At 43.0% G+C, this 11,303-nt stretch overlaps 1 protein-coding gene across 1 annotated transcript in view; it reads right to left on the bottom strand.

The window, feature by feature from the left end:
* Positions 1-2,683: 2,683 nt before the first annotated feature.
* ZNF589 (zinc finger protein 589) overlaps positions 2,684-11,303 on the bottom strand; it is a 16,501-nt gene continuing 7,881 nt past the window's right edge. The window contains 8 exon segments of the mRNA XM_021712429.1: positions 2,684-2,769; positions 2,772-2,952; positions 2,954-3,049; positions 3,051-3,160; positions 3,163-3,240; positions 3,243-3,290; positions 3,293-3,528; positions 10,868-10,989. Coding sequence (XP_021568104.1) covers positions 2,684-2,769; positions 2,772-2,952; positions 2,954-3,049; positions 3,051-3,160; positions 3,163-3,240; positions 3,243-3,290; positions 3,293-3,528; positions 10,868-10,989 — 957 coding nt within the window.

Here is an 11,303-nt window from a genome sequence, read left to right as displayed (position 1 = left end):
ATAGCTGGAGGGCTACATAAAACTGCTTAGCCAAACACAGTGGCTCATGCCTGTAATCCCAGCACTTTGGGAGGCCAAGGTGGGGGGATCGCTTGAAACCAGGAATTCAAGACAAGCCTGGGCAACATAGTGAGACATTGTCTCTCCAAAAAAAAAAAAAAAAAACAAGTGTGGTTGTGCATGCCCGTAGTCCTAGCTACTTGGGAGGCTAAGATGGGAGAATCACCTAAGCCCAGGAAATCAAGGCTTCAGTGAGCCATGATCTTGCCACTGCATTCCAGCCTGGGCAACAGTGAGACCCCTGACTCAGAAACACACACACACACAACTGCCTAAATATGGGCAGAGCCAGAAACTTTAGAGGTGGGTTGAAAGATGAACTCAGTAGGGAAACAGGAACTGCTTTGATCTGTTTTACTTATGGAGCCCTGCAGTCATTAGAACCTGTGACCCCTTATCGTCCCTCAGAAATAAGCCATCAGCCCAAAGATCTAGCTATTCTTTTCTCATCATTCCTTCTCCACATACTTCATTCTAAAGATCTTAGAACACCTCAGGCTTGTTACTGCAGAGATTGGCCATTGCAGACCTGATTTCAACCCCTTTTCAAGGAGACAAAGAAAGGAATGACTCCTGACTAGAAGACACCCAAAGCTATCTGGCTTGGACTGAGATCCCCTCTGCATCTCTTCCTATGGTTTCCTGGACCTGACAGTGGTCTCACTGGGCTAGGCCTGTGTGGTGTCTCTATAGTGTCTATGTGGATTTTAATGTAAAATAGACATTTTTTTCTTCCCTTCATGTTTAAAGCAGGTATACGATTGTTCATTTTTCCACTTTTATTTTTCTATGAGAGAAACAATTTAGAAGTCACATGTAATGATGATATTCCACCCCTTTCCTGCTCAACATCCCCTTCACACACACACACACACACACACACACACACACACACACACACACACACACACACCATCTGTGGCTTTTAGCTAAGGCCATGGGAAAGGGAGCAGAATTATAGTGATTGACCAGGCAGTGGTGCCTGAGTTGAAATGTAGTTTGGAGAACCCAGTTTCTAGGTGCTCCTAACCCTTCCCCCAACCAGGCTAACCTTGAGATTCCCTGGAGATCAACCATTTCCAGTGAAAAGGAGTGAACAAGGGTTCCAGACCAGTCACTCCTTTTCTCTCTCCTTCTTCTTCCTCTCTAGCACCAAAATCAAGCCCAAGTTTTTTGGGGGTTACTCAAATGTCTCTCCCCTTCCTCTCTGTGGCAAATACTATCTTAGGAAATAAAGGGGGTCTAGTGGACAGCCCTCCAAGGTACATGCACTGACATATGGTGTCAGGCAGAGCCAGCCCAGGCCAAGAAGGGAGTAAGGCAAAACTGTCAGAATCTGGACCCCTTGAGCCCTGGGAGAGTAAGACAGGCAGCTAAAGGGCCTTGCAACCATTATGAGAGGACTGAGTGAGAGTGTGGCTAAAGACTGGGTGCTGAGATCGGAGGATTTAGGAGGGGCTGTGTTTAAAAACCCTTAAACTTGGTATTGGAAGGCTGATGATGGGGCATTGCTAGCAGTATTCGCCCTGTTATTGGAGGGCCAAGACAGCGTGGTTATGAAGTTTAAGTCCTGGGTCTGAAGAATTTTCAGAGTGTGGTTAAAGAGACTTGAATCTAGGAAGGGACATGGTTAAGGAGTCCCTTGGTTGCTAGGACTGGAGACTGAACCCTGACCAAAATCTAAAGGTGAGATAGAAGAGGATGTAGCAGAGATTAGAGATGTAGAAAAAAATAAAATAGGAGAGTGTCATAGAAGCCAATGGAAGAACATCATTGCAGAAAGAAGTAGATGCAAAGACCACTCATTCAAGAGGCTCATCACTTGGCATCTCTGTTCTCAGAATCTAGACCTCTGCCATCTTCACACTCACAGGAGCTGTAAACGGTTAGAAAACTGTCTGTGAATCTTTCCTAGAACTAGAGTATTGTAGATATATGATGGATAGAGTGGTTTCCCAGTAACTCTTTTTTTTTAATTGTAGAGATTAGGTCTCGCCTGCCCAGGCGAGTCTCGAACCCGTGGGCTCAGGCAATCCACTCACCTCAGCCTCCCAAAGGCGTGGGATTACAGGCTAAGCCACCGAGCCCGGCCCCAGTAACTCTTAAGGGGTTACCTCCGGCTAACACCTTACTCTCACTCCTTGTACACAAAACTTCTCCCCTGAGGGTGTCCTCTGATGTGTGATAAGGGGTGATGCCCACTTAGAACTCTGCCCACACTACCTCACAAACAAGGCTTATTCTCTGAGCATGATCACTGGTGTGGCTGATGGCTGACTTGTTGCTAAAATCACATCCTCACTCCTTGCACACCTAAGGGTTTTCCCTGAGTGTGTCCTCTGGTGTCTGATGAGGGCTGACTTATGGCTAAAGTCTCAACCATACTCAATGCATGTGTAAGACTTCTCCCCACTGTGTGTCCTCTGGTATGTGTTGGGGCATGTGGGCTAAAACCCCGCCCACATGCCCCACACACATAAGGCTTCTCCCCTGAATGTGTCTTCTGGTGTGTGAGGAGGCTTGACTGATTACTAAAGCCTTGCTCACACTCTCTGCAAACAAAAGGCTTCTCACCTGAACGTATCCTCTGGTGTATGACAAGGTATGATCGCATCCTAAAGCCTCAACCACAGTTCCTGCACACATAAGACTTATCCCCTGTGTGAATCCTCTGGTGCTTGATGAGGTCTGATTTTTCACTAGTCCCCACCTACACACCGTGCACATAAATGGCCTCTCTTGTGTGTGTGTCCTCTGATGTCTGATGAGGTGTGACTTTCAGTCAAGGCTACACCCACACTCTCTGCACACATAAGGCTTCTTCCCTGAGTGTGTACTCTGGTAGTTGTGGAGGACTGACTTATCTATAAAGGTGTGCCCACAATTCCCGTTAGACATAAGGCTTTTCCCCTGTGTGTGTCCTCCAATGTCTGAGGAGATGTGACTTCCTGCTAAAGCTTTGCCCATACTCCCTGCACACAGATTTTCCTCTGTGACTGCCTCATGTCTGGCAGGTTTGACTTCTGGCTAAAATCTAGTGCACACTCTCCAAACATGACTCCTCCAAATCCTGAGATTTCTACCCTCTCAGGAACTCTACTTCCTCAGAGCCTGCATGCTGGGCTGGACTGAGTTACATCTCCAATCTTCTGTTGCCTCCCTGAGAGCTTACTGGAGTGTGCTATAGAAAACCACTGACCTCTCCCTCTCATTTGTACTCCAAAACAAGAGTTTAGGCCTCCTTCCATTCCTTGGGCTTCTGCTTCAGACTCCCTGTGGTTTTCATCCGAACGTTGTTGCTGCTGTTGATCTCCTGGGCAGGGGTCTCCTGGTTAGAGTTGATTTCCTGCATGGAAACATGGAATAGGATGATTGTGTAGCTCATCTTGGCTGAGGAACTGCTGACTGCCAAAGGCCAGGGGGCAGGAGAGCCAGAAATGGACTTCTGCTGGTTTTGACTCTGCTAGACAGAAAGTTTTCAGAGTAGATACAGGGAGGGCTGACTAGGCACTTCTTCCCTGTCTTATGATATGCAATTTATTCTCAAATGGTTGCTAGGGCTGGAGATCAAACCCTGACCAAAATCTAAAGATGAGGTAGAAGAGGGTGTAGTAGAGGTTAGAGATGTAGAAAAAATAAAACAGGAGAGTGTCATAGAAGCCGATGAAAGGACATTGTTGCAGAAAGAAGTAGTCAGGTGCAAAGACCACTCATTCAAGAGTATCATCATTTGGCACCTCTGTTCTCAAAAGCTAGACCTCTGCCATCTTCACACTCACAGGGACTGTAAGTGGTTAGAAAACTGTCCCTGAATCCCTCTTAGAACTAGAGTGTTGTGGATATATGATGGATAGAGTGGTTTCCCGGTGTCTCTTAAGGGTTTACCTCCAGCCAACACCTTAACTCTCACTCCTTGTACAGGACCTATATTTCCATTCAACCTCTTTTAACTTTCTATTTGGATATACAGAAAAGTTGCAAGAATAAGAATAATGTAAAGAAAATCTGTGCACCCTTAACCCAGATTACCTACTGTTAACATTTGTATATTACATATGTATATATGTGTGTTATATGTATATATTTTTCTCTGAATCATTTGAGAATTAATTGCATATATCATAGGCCTTTTCCCTTAAATACTTCAGTGTGTATCTCCTAAAAGTAGGGCTATCTCTTTCATAACCATGGTATAGTTACCAACTTTGAAAAATTTAATATTTACATAATACTCTTTCTTTTTTTTAGTTGGGGTCATACTCTGTCACCCAGACTGGAGTGCTATGGCATGATCATGGCTCACTGCAGCTTCAAACTCCTGGGCTCAAGCAATCTCCTTCCTCAGCCTCCCAAGTAGTTGAGACTATAGACACACACCACTATGCCCGGCTAATTTTTTCACTTGTTGCAGAGACAAGGTCTCACTATGTTACTCAAGCTGGTCTTGAACTCCTGGGCTCAAACAATCCTCCTGCATCAGCCTCCCAAAGTGATGGGATTACAGGTGTGAGCCATCAAGCCCGGCCTACATTTACATAATACTTTTATCTAGCTACCATATATATTTCAGTTTTGTCAACTGATCCAATAATGTCCTTTATAGCATTTTCTCTCCAGTACAGGATCCAGTCTAGGATTGGGTATTGTAATTAGTTGTCATGTTTCTTTAGTCTCCTTTATTCTCTGCCTTTCATAAGATTGGTGTTTTTTAAGGACATTGTCCTTTTTTAAGAGTGATCTTTATATTCTAGACTATGTTATAGAATATTCCTGATGTTTTCACATGATCAGATTTAGGTTATGCATTCCACTCATTTTTACATTTGTCATATTGTACTTGAATCCAAAAATCCACAGCAGAATCTTTTATATATATTATCCCAACAAAGAATCTTCTGAGTAAACATCAGAGGCATCCTCAGCTCTGGAAATATCTTCAATTATACTAAAATTGTCTTCTAAGCAATAATCTCACTGAAACAATGCCTCAACCATTTGTTTCCACTGAGTGAGAATAATCTTTATGACCTACACAGGAATGTTCTTTGTGATTTCCTTTTCCTTTGAGAAGAAAGCATGAGTTGAGGTAGGAGTCACTTTGTCTGGATATCCTCCCAGTGTAGAATGCAGTATAGAACAGTGGTTAAAGAGTGTATAGTTCCTGCTACTCAGGAGACTGAGGCAGAAAGATCACTGAACCCAGGAGTTTGAGGCTGCAGCAAAGTTACAACTATGCCTGTGAATAGCCACTGCACTCCAACACAGACAACATGGAGAGTCAATTTTTTTTTTTTTTTGAGTTGGAGTCTCACTCTGTCGCCCAGACTGGAGTGCAGTGGCCGCTCCCGGCCACCGCAGCCTTGACTTGCTGGGCTCCGGCGATCCTTCCGCCTCAGCCTTCCAAGTAGCCGGAATTACAGGCGCGCACTACCATGCCCGGCTAATTTTTTGATTTTATTGTAGAGATGAGGTCTTGCCTGCCCAGGCGGGTCTCGAACCCGCGGGCTCAGGCAATCCACTCACCTCAGCCTCCCAAAGGCACGGGATTACAGGCTGAGCCACCGAGCCCGGCTGGAGAGTCTATTAAAGAAAAAAAGACAGTGTGCATACGAAACCTTCATTTGTGTTTCTGCATTCATAAACAAATATTTGTTAGAGGACTGCTGCTATGCACTAGGTTCTACCAGAAAGCGCGGCTTCATCAGTGGTGAAGATAGGCACAACAGACTAAACACTCATTCTTGGCTCCCCAGTCAGTCTAAGACCTGCTCTTCTCTGTTTTCCACAAGTTAGCAGATGCAGAAATGTTACCATTTAGCTGCACTTTTCCTAAGAAATATCCAAATTGGATTACAACTGTTTCTAGCCAGCTGAAGATAACAAACAACCATAAATCCTGCCACAACTCTGCCAGAACAGAGGCCAGGCCCTTTATTAGCCTAACTGAAGACTCCTTCCTGATTAACAAATAGGATTGTTTTAACCAAACACATACACACACACTCATGGATTCATTCTGTCCCGTGCAGAGTGCTAATCTTCCATCTTTAACTGGTACAAAGTTCATAAAGCTGCCTTCCTAAGTACCTAAACATCCCTGATATTTCTCCTTCTGTGAACTAATCAGCAAAACTTTTTTACTGGTTCACTCTCTCACTTGACAAATAAAATCTGTAGGTCTCATTCTGTCACCCAGGCTGGAGTGCAATGGCACAAACATGACTCACCATAGCCTCAACTTCTGGGGCTCAAGCAATCCTCTCACCTCAGCCTGCTAAGTAGCTGGGACTACAGGCATGCACCACTGCGTTCAGCTAATTTTTTTATTTTTTGTAAAGATGAAGTCTTGCTGTGTTGCCTAGGCTGGTGTCGAGCTACTAGGCTCAAGCAATCCTCCCACCTCAGCCTCCCAAAGTGCCAGGATTACAGGCATGAGCCACTGCAGCCAGTCTACATTTTTATCTATTTATTTACTTTTACTAAGTGGTCTTTATTGCCTGCCATTTAGGTTGTAAGCTCTATTACTATTACTATTATTATTACCATTAATAATAATAATATATCCCATAATAAGTATCATTTACTATGGACCCAGCATTGTGCTTTGTGCTATGCAGGACCTTACTTGAAGATCAAATTTAATCCTGCTGTCAACATTTCATAGTTGGGAAAACAGGTTTGGAGGGGTTAAGTAACTTGTCCAAGTAACAAAGTAAGAAAAGACGAAACAGGGTTCATGATGCCAAAGCATGTGCTCCTAAATACTCTAAACACACCACAGATAGCTCTGAACTACTTAGCATACAAAGGCTTTATTCTTTTTTTAAAAAATAGAGATGGAGTCTCACTATGTTGTCCAGATGGTCCTGAACTCCTTCCTGATTAACAAATAGAAGAACTGTTTTAACCAAACACGTATACACCCATGAATTTATTCTGTCCTATGCAGAATGCTAGTTTTCCATCTTTAATTGGCACAAAGACCATAAAGCTGCCTTCCTAAGTATCTAAACATCCTTAAATGATCCTCCCATCTCAGTGTCCCAAATTGCTGGGATTATAGGCATGAGCCACCACACCTGGTCAAAGGTTTATATTCTATTACATCTGTCCTTAAAAAAAAAAAAAGGCTGCTAAGTAAATAACGAGACTCTTGCTACTTTGACTAGGTCTTTGAAGAAAAGAAAGAAGTGAGAATTAAGCCCCCTGACATAGATGCAATACCTCTGAGTATGACAGCTAGCCAAATAAGGCCTTTGGACTAAATCTAGGGGGAGGGGTGCTTCAGGCTTTGACTACAATCTAGAGCCACAAAGGTGCCATCCAGACATCCTGATCAGGAGATTCCCAGACATCCAGCCCAACTGCACCAACTCTCTTAGGACAGGAAGACGAGGGAGGAGTCGCTAAGCTATGCTGCTCCAGAAGAGCTACTAAACCAATCTTACCAGGACCCCATCCATGTGAAAGAAATTGATCCCTAAGCCACAAGAGCTCTGCCCAGGATCAGGACTGGAAGAATGGCGTGGGAGCGGGTGACTAAAGCCAATTCTCCCTCTTCCTTCTTCATTCTACAATTATTTTTTTTTTCTTGTTCTTTCTTTTTTTTTCTTGAGTTGGAGTCTTTACTCTATTGCCCAGGCTGGAGTGCAGTGGCACGCTCACAGCCACTGCATCCTTGACTTGCAGAGCTCAGGTGATCCATCTGCCTCAGCTTTCCAAGTAGCTGGAACTACAGGCATGAGCCAGCACACCCAGCTACTTTTTCAATTTATTGTTGAGAAGAGGTTTTGCCAAGTTGCCCAGGCTGGTCTTGAACCCCCAGGCTCAGGCAGTCCTCTTGCCTCTGCCTCCCAAAGTGCTTGGATTTCAGGTGTGAGCCACTATACCCAGCTCATTCTACATTTATAATACATATGACTCTTCATTTAAAAAAATAATAAAAGTCCATAATGTTTACAGTAAAAGCCAAGCTCCTCAGAATGGCTCACTAGGTCCCACATTCTGCTGCTCACTGATCCCACCTCTACTTCATCCTTCATCCACTCCATCTGAGCCACACTGTCCTCCCCTCATGACTCCTTGCACTGTCTAGTTCCTATGTCTGGAGCACCCTTCTCCCAGATATATCACTGATATAGTTTAAGAACCCGCAACTAGGCCTGGCATGTAATAGTCTATACATATTTTTCAGTAAATGAGTGACAGGAGCAGAGTTAATTAAGAAAGGACTAGAGCCTTAGGCAGAAGAATGAGATGTTCTCAGCACCATCAGAACCAAAGCCTCCTTTTTATAATCTATATTTTATATCTATATCTCATTTATAGTCCTGAAATAAAATTAATATTTAATTAAGGCTGGGTACAGTGGTTCATGCCTATAATCCCAGCACTTTGGGAGGTCGAGATGAGAGGATTGCCTAAGCCCATAGGTTGCCCAAGCCTGGGCAACTTGGTGAGACCTCATCTCTATAATAAATAAATTTTTAAAAAATTAGCAGGGCATGGTGGTGCATGCCTGTAATTCCAGCTACTTGAAAGGCTGAGGCAGAAGGATCGCCTGAGCCCAGCAGGTCGAGGCTGCAGTGGCCATGAGTGTGCCACTGCACTCCAGCCTGGGTGACAAAGTGAGACTCCAACTCAAAAAAAAAAAAAAGAAAGAAAAAGAAAATGGAATGTGTGAATCTTGTCTGGATCCTGATTCAAATTTGCAAAAAGACTTTTTCAAAATGATCAGGCAAATTTGAATATGGACTAAGTGTTAGATGATATTGAAGCACTACTGATAATTTTATAAAGATGATCATGACACTGTGGTTGTGTAAGAAAATTTCCTTATTTATTAGAGTTTCACTGTGATATAATAGAAGTAGTATGTCATGACATTTGAGATTTGCTTTAAATAATTCAGCAATAAAACAAAAAGTGACAAATAGAGAAAGGGAAAATTGAGTCAAGAATAAAAACAGTTTAAATCCTGAAATGGATCCAAGGGGATCCAAAGTTTCAGAATAAAGATTAATTTATATCAGATTATTTTAAGTCAACTTAAATATATTTTTCAGAATCTGTGAAATGTATTAGCTTAAAGATACAGAATAACAAGGCCAGATGAAACAAGATAAAAACAAGACCAAATGAGTTTGGCTGGCTGAGAGCAAATTTAAATGGATGAATCTACATTGAAATAGATGAAGAAACTAGATTAGAAGCCAAAATGATTGAAACAAGGCCAATTCAAATTAGATAAAAGCAGTTCAAAATAGGTCCAAGCAGATACAAAGAGAACAAATCAGAACTATTTAACTAATAGCTATACCAAATTAAGACAAGCCTTGAAAAAGCTTCTGACAGAAATTTGTAACTCTGAAATTATGACTTTCATCATGAAATCAGGAATATTCAGAATAATTTTGCCAACCTAGATAAATAACAGTTTTAGGGTTTTGTTTTTTTGGCTTTTTGGTTGTTTTGGTTTTTTTTTTTTTTTTTGAGTCACAATCTCACTTTTTCACCCAGACTGGAGTGCAGTGGCACAGTCATGGCCACTGCAGCCTTGACCTGTTGGGTTCAGGTGATCTTTCTGCCTCAGTCTTCCAAGTAGCTGGAACTACAGACAAGCGCTACGACACCCAGATAATTTTTTTATTTATTGTAGAGACAAGGTCTTGCCAAGTTGCCCAGGCTGTTCTCAAACCCCTGGACTCAGGCAATCCTTTTGCCTCCACCTCCCAAAGTGCTGGGATTATAGGCGAGAACCACCATGCCCAGCTGGGTTTTGTTTTTGTTTTAAACAGAGACAGGGTCTCGCCATGTTGCCCAGGCTGATCTCAAATTCCTGGTCTCCTGCAATCTTCCCACCTCAGTCTCCCAAAGTGCTGGGAATACAGGCGTGAGCCACTGTACCTGGTTAGTTTTAGTTTAGTTTAGTTTAGCTTTTTTTGTTTTTTTTTTTGAGTTGAAGTCTCACTCTGTCGTCTAGGCTGGAGTACAGTGGCACACTCGCGGCCACCCCAGTGTCAACCTGCTGGGCTCCGGCAATCCTTCCGCCTCAGCCTTCCAAATAGCTGGAACTACAGGCGTGCGCTACCACGCCGGGCTAATTTTGTGATTTTTTTTTTTTTATTGTAGAGACGAGGTCTCACCATGTTGCCCAGGTTAGTCTAGTTTAGTTTTTAAATAAATGAGCAAAAATATGATATGTGATATCCAGTAATCCATAAAACATAAAATTGAGAGTATTATACTTTAAACTTTTCCAACTTCTAGGTGACAGAAGGCATCTCTTACTACTCTCCTCCTTGCTTTCTGTGCTGAGTCACAGTGGCCTCCCTGCTTTTCCTCAGAAGGTCAAGGCCTGCTCCTGCCTCAGGTCCTTAGCACTGGCTTCCCCCCTGCCTGGAGCAGTTTCCCACCAGATTCACATATCTCACGTTCTTGCCTCCATCAAGCCGTTGCTTAGACGTCTCGTGGAGGCCTACCCTGACCACCCAACTTAAAAATTCAGCCAGTTGCCTTCATACCCAGGCACTTCAAATCCCCTTTATTCTGCCCTATGTATATTATGCATATTTTTAAGCTATGTAGCACTTATTATCCTTTAACATATACAATTTACCTACATATGCGACTTATTGTATATTGTCAATCTCCCTGCACTAAAATGTAAGCTCCACAAAAGAAAAACATGCTTTATTATTTCATTCACTGACATGTTTTAAGACATAGAGCGTTGGCTGACACACCGTACGGGGTCAGTAAATATATGAATGGAAGAATGAAGGAAGAGAACAAGTCCTCATCCAATGAGACTAGATTCCTGGCATTTTCCAGCATCTCTTCTCTGTATAGGTTCCTCTGCTCAAGGCTCATTCTTTTCCACTCTGCTTCAGTGAAAACCACAGCCACATCCTCGAATGACACTGGTCCCTTAATCAACCAATAAATTCATACTTATCAAGTCACTATTACTATTCACAGGGAAAATGGAACCGGTGGTCCTGGAGAATCTAGCTCTGTAAGAAATGGATCTCAAGAGGCTAAGGTAGAAGGATCCCAGGAGTTCAAGGCTGCAATAAACTATCATCATGCCCCTGCACTCCATCCTGGGCAACAGAACAAAACCCTGTCTCTAAAATAATAATAATAAAAAATTGCCAGGCTTGGTGGCTCAGTCTGTAATTCTGCGCCTTGGGAGGCTGAGGTGAGTGGATTGCCTGAGCCTGTGGGTTTGAGACCCACCT

This window comes from Carlito syrichta, unplaced genomic scaffold (genome assembly GCF_000164805.1).
Source record: "Carlito syrichta isolate Samal-C Ts95f unplaced genomic scaffold, Tarsius_syrichta-2.0.1 Scaffold303270, whole genome shotgun sequence".
Classification (NCBI taxonomy): Eukaryota; Metazoa; Chordata; class Mammalia; order Primates; family Tarsiidae; genus Carlito; species Carlito syrichta.
Note: the sequence above shows the minus strand (reverse complement) of the source record. Positions and strands in the feature narration are given on the sequence as shown.